Source organism: Papilio polytes, unplaced genomic scaffold, assembly GCF_000836215.1.
Source record: "Papilio polytes unplaced genomic scaffold, Ppol_1.0 DF824208.1, whole genome shotgun sequence".
NCBI classification, from domain to species: domain Eukaryota; kingdom Metazoa; phylum Arthropoda; class Insecta; order Lepidoptera; family Papilionidae; genus Papilio; species Papilio polytes.
This window is the reverse complement of record NW_013524996.1, coordinates 13,238-18,055: the sequence shown is the minus strand read 5'-3', so window position 1 is coordinate 18,055 and position 4,818 is coordinate 13,238. Positions and strand designations below refer to the sequence as shown.

At 36.3% G+C, this 4,818-nt stretch overlaps 1 protein-coding gene across 2 annotated transcripts in view; it reads right to left on the bottom strand.

Annotated features, from left to right (window-relative positions):
• The window catches only part of LOC106110667 (glycerol-3-phosphate acyltransferase 4), a 9,740-nt gene extending 4,960 nt beyond the window's left edge, over nucleotides 1-4,780 (bottom strand). The window contains exons 1-5 of one of the 2 annotated variants that reach the window (XM_013292565.1): nucleotides 4,538-4,780; nucleotides 3,155-3,261; nucleotides 2,348-2,484; nucleotides 1,400-1,505; nucleotides 834-1,070 (exon numbers count right to left, since the gene is read on the bottom strand). In XM_013292565.1, the coding sequence (XP_013148019.1) occupies nucleotides 834-1,070; nucleotides 1,400-1,505; nucleotides 2,348-2,484; nucleotides 3,155-3,261; nucleotides 4,538-4,685 (735 nt within the window). In that variant the 5' untranslated portion in view covers nucleotides 4,686-4,780. Of the gene's footprint in view, nucleotides 1-208; nucleotides 446-833; nucleotides 1,071-1,399; nucleotides 1,506-2,347; nucleotides 2,485-3,154; nucleotides 3,262-4,537 lie in introns of both variants that reach the window. The other variant, XM_013292564.1, reaches the window with a different exon arrangement.
• Between the last annotated feature and the right edge of the window lie 38 nt (nucleotides 4,781-4,818).

Genomic DNA, 4,818 nt, shown 5'->3' with positions numbered 1-4,818 from the left:
GTACAAATTTTTACTTAGTTTATAATTTGAGTACAAATTTTGCTAATACTCAGTTTATAATTTGAGTACAAATTTTGCTTATACTCAGTTTATAATTTTAGAACAAATTTTACTTATACACAGTTTATTCCTAAGTTTTACTTTATACCGCGTTTATTTGTAAGGCTGTTAGTACTGTTTTTAATCATATTTTATTGTTTCTACTTACCAGAGAGTAACAATTATCGCACATCAACACTAAAACGTCAATAGGACTTGTATGATTCGCTACACATATACCATTCTTCGGCCTATTTATTTCCCCATCGTGGTATGTAATAACCATAGATATACATCTTGACAGAAAATTGAAACTCATTATAGAAGTGGCGTGGTTCACTCGCTGCTTGAATGGCCCATCCGGTAATGTACCCACGCATGCTGTGCTGATGATCAACCACCATACCTAAGCGATGACGGCATGCGTTAATGTGGAATATCCCCCAAAATACAGGAATATTCCGATGTAGACCGTATACCGGAATATTCCGATGCAGACCGTAATATATTGGAATATTCCAATACAGACCGTAATGTAACGGAATATTCCGATATAGACCGTAATGTACCGGAATATTCCGATGGAGACCGTAATGTACCGGAATATTCACCAATGTTCCATTACAGTCTGGAATTATGTATTCATGGTTATATAGGTTTGAAGTTTCAATGGATACTAATGTATTTTAAACGATGTTTAAATTAATTTTAATGCAAATAACCATAAATACACGAAACCCAATTCCCTCAAACAGACAACCACAGACAGAGTATTCACACAATAAAAAAACTACCAAAGAGAAATAACTGTTGTAGCTGAGTATTATCACGTCTATCGGGCTGGTGTGGTTGGCAACACAGAAGCCGCGTTCCTTCGGTAGATGCGGTAGATTATGGTAGTACACCACACAAGAGAGACTTCTCATCAGAATTCTCATGGATATTTTGTAGGAAATCGCACCGAAGTAGCGACGCAATCGCTTCGTTGGTAGCGTGCTCACCAATAGCATCGTGCAGAGCAGCGTCAGCACCTGGTGTTACCGGTGCAATGGTAACTTTTAGTAGGTTTTGGTAGAATATATTTTTAAAAGAATTTTGTGCTTTCTTGAAACTGATCAATTCAGGTGGGTGATAGAAATTGAATTTTGTTTGTAAATTAATATTTTTAATTTCGGTATTGCATTGAAGTGTAAATACTACATTCAGAAAAGCACAATACCAAAAAAAAACTGATTATAACCATAAAATTCGATATTTTACAAAATGGTCCTTTGAGTCCGATTTTTTAAAACCTAATATCTCTAAAAAAAATATAAAAAAAATAGTTTTTATGACACTTTAATAAGTACATAATACTTACCCCAATGACGAAAATCAATATCCTTAAAGGTAACAAGAAGAAATATCTGACTACAAAACCCATCATCCAAATAATAGTCAGCCTCCAAGTTAAGAATTCATACTGTCTGAAAAAGATAATAAAAACAACAATGAAATTAGGCATAGATGTAGAGGATAGTCTGGAAGACCACATAGGCTACATAGTTTTTTATTTAATTCCACGCGGACGGATTCGCGGGCGAAAGCTAGTAAGTAATAAAACTTAGAGTGCTTGCACACCTTTGACTAAACCAACGCACAACTGTTTAGTCGCGCCTTATAAAAAAATCCAAAAGAGGTATAACTCTTTCATCGTATAGGTTAAAAAAATGTAACAGTGGTAGAGCCCGCTTTAACATCTTCGCACTGTAGGGCTCTCAGCAATACCACGACCACACAGACAGGCGTGAAGTGGAAGCAATTCCGCGTACAGTCTGATGAGTGTGGTGCCGGAGGCCTAATTTTAGTCCCTTTCCCTTTCCACCCTTTTAAGAGGAAAGGATGGGAAGGAATGGATTTGTCGGTGAAGACGCATAGGAAGGGTAAATGTCCTCTTTATGTGCGTCTTCGTCAATGAAGGGTAGGCAGCGCTGCAATTGCGGATGTTTGTGCAGTCGCTTTCCATTTCGGTGGATTCAAGCCGCTTGCAAGTTTGACACATTATATTACTAATTGAACTGCCAATACTGCTTAAATTTTTTACTTTGTCCCTTTTACCTTGTCAAATCTATATTTTAATACTTTTTTTATTGAAATATTTGTACTTTTGTATGTATTGAAATTACTTAAAACTACTGGACCGAATTCAAAAATTCTTTCACCATAAAAAGCTACGTTATACGAAGGCTATATTTCTTATTTTTTTTTAATTTCAAACGAGCGATGTCACAAGCAACTAGTAGTAATTAACACGAGTTTGGGTACTCACCTATTAGTCCTAGTTAGTAAGTTCCAACTCCTCAACTCTTCAGCCTCGAAGACGGAGGTGACCTGATCCTCAATTATAGATTCCATGCCTGCCTTCACCAGGTCCATGCAGTGATAGAAGTGGAATTCTAGATTAGTCTGAAATTAATACGCATGAAGTTAAGAAAATTTTATTTAATTGTTTACGTTTGTCAAATTATTAATTGTTTAACTTGTTACCGACAGCGCGGCAGCCAAAAATACAAAACATTTTTTATTCTAACATATCTTTATTGAAAAACTTATTTACACAAAAAATATACAAACAACTTAAAACTCCAAACTATGTCGATCACATCTTGACTTCTTCTTTTATATATTTTCTTTTACAAACGATTATTGCCTTGATGGCCAGTATGCAACCTCTTTGGCTGTATACATACTGCTTGTAAGCCAAAGAGGTTGTATTTTGCACTCAACATTAATAGCGAATGTCAAAATGACATGACATAATTCTTGCTTCCTTGATGTTGGCAGCAACTTATGGTCTCTTTCCCACATTAGGGTTTTTATACAAAATATTTACCCTCTAGGTTTAATGGCGTGAAAATAAATAGCCTAAAGCGTGACGCAAGTGTGGGGCTCTTTATTAAAAAAAAACTAATAAAAAACATGGTGTAATTGCTGACATCTTAGGCAACAAAGAAGTGTGTGTTTACACTTTATTATAATAGTATAGATAAATATAGATTGTTAGTAATATATTTCACTTAAAATTTAGTATCTATTTCACCTTAATCAGTGGATAAATAAAAAAGTCACTGCTCACCTCACCATTCCCTTGTTCAGTTTTATGTCCGTTCTGGACCCGCCGATAGTTCAACTCTGGCGACGGACCGAGTATCTCTTGTCGTTCGATAACTGTCGTCTTCGTGCCTGGAATGGAAACGTTCGAATTTATTTTTTAAATTGAGTTGTATTAATAAAGGGAATTGAGCGTCGGTGGCTCAGTGGTTTGAGCACTTGACTTGAAATCTACAGGTCTTGGGTTCGAATCCCGCTGTACCAATGTGATTTTCGATTTTTCGAATTTTCATATGTACATAATTTACCCGACGTTCTAACGGTGAATGATAACATCGTGATGCAACCTGCTCATATCTGTGAAGAAATTCAAAGATATGTGAGAAGTCAACCAACCCGCACTTGGCCAGCGTGGTTGACTATGGCCTAGTCTTAGTGACATAGGGTAGGCTCCGAGCAACTCGGTGGGTAACAAAAGTAGCCTATGTGTTTTTCCAGACTATGCTCTAAATCTGTGCCAAATTTCATGGAGATCCGTTCAGCCGTTTAGGCTACAAACTCTAACAAACATCCATCATTCCATCCATCTAAACTTTCGCATTTATAATATTAGTAAGATAGTAAGAAGTAAGATTACTCGCTTTTAGTTGTGTGGCGAAACAATCGACAATCGTGCGTATGCGATAGTTATATCAAAGGTGTGCTCTTCTTTACACGAAAAAGCTGTCACCTCGACTTAGTCAGTGTGGAATTAAAAAAATATTATGATAAATATAGCCATTCAATATCGCAGACCATTCAAATCCGAACGGAGATTAACTATTCTACTAAATTTGTCAATCGACTTAAGATCGAATACATCCTACACAACATTCGTATCTAAATTATAACTGTTTTCGTTGGACGAATTGATATCGTCATCTCCTCTACCTTATCCTACTACCATAGTGTTAGCGCATCGGGTTTTCGTCCTCCAATAACTATCATCCATCATCTCAGTCATCACTCCCTTCGTGATCATGTCACCTTTCACACAATCCTTCCCATCTTTTTCTAGGTCTCCCATACCGTAAAACAAGCTTCATTTGTGAATATTTCAATTGCAAATGTCACTTAAATGCACAAATGACAACGAAGGCCCTTGACATTGGATAAAAATTACCGTTACCATAGCAACCTTGATGTCAGCTTGTAGTTTTGTCTCTTTCCCGCATGTCGGTTATTTCCAAATTAACTCCCTAAGTTTAATAGCGTGAAAATATATAGCTTAAAGCATGTCTTAAATGTAGAACTTTTTATTTAAGAAGGAATTATTCAAAAATATGCTGTAATTGCTGACATCTTACGTCACAAAGTAGTATGTGTCTACCCTTTATCATATTAGTATATAAAATATAGATTATCATACCATTAACACCATTCTCTTTGATAATAGCTGATGGTGGCTTGTCGTCAGGCACGAGGGGTTCCTCCTCATCCGAACTGTCACTCCTCTGCAATTTCTTTGCAACTTCGATGTGCTGGCGGCCATACTGTAAAGAAAAACAAACTCTCATAACTAGAACTCTGTATTTGAATCATGCGAAGAATCACCCCACAAGTATAACCTTCTTTATAAGTGTAAGCTTTATAAAATTGAAACTTATCCATACATCTAGTCTAAAAGAGCGTCTATGGCTCAGGGGATTA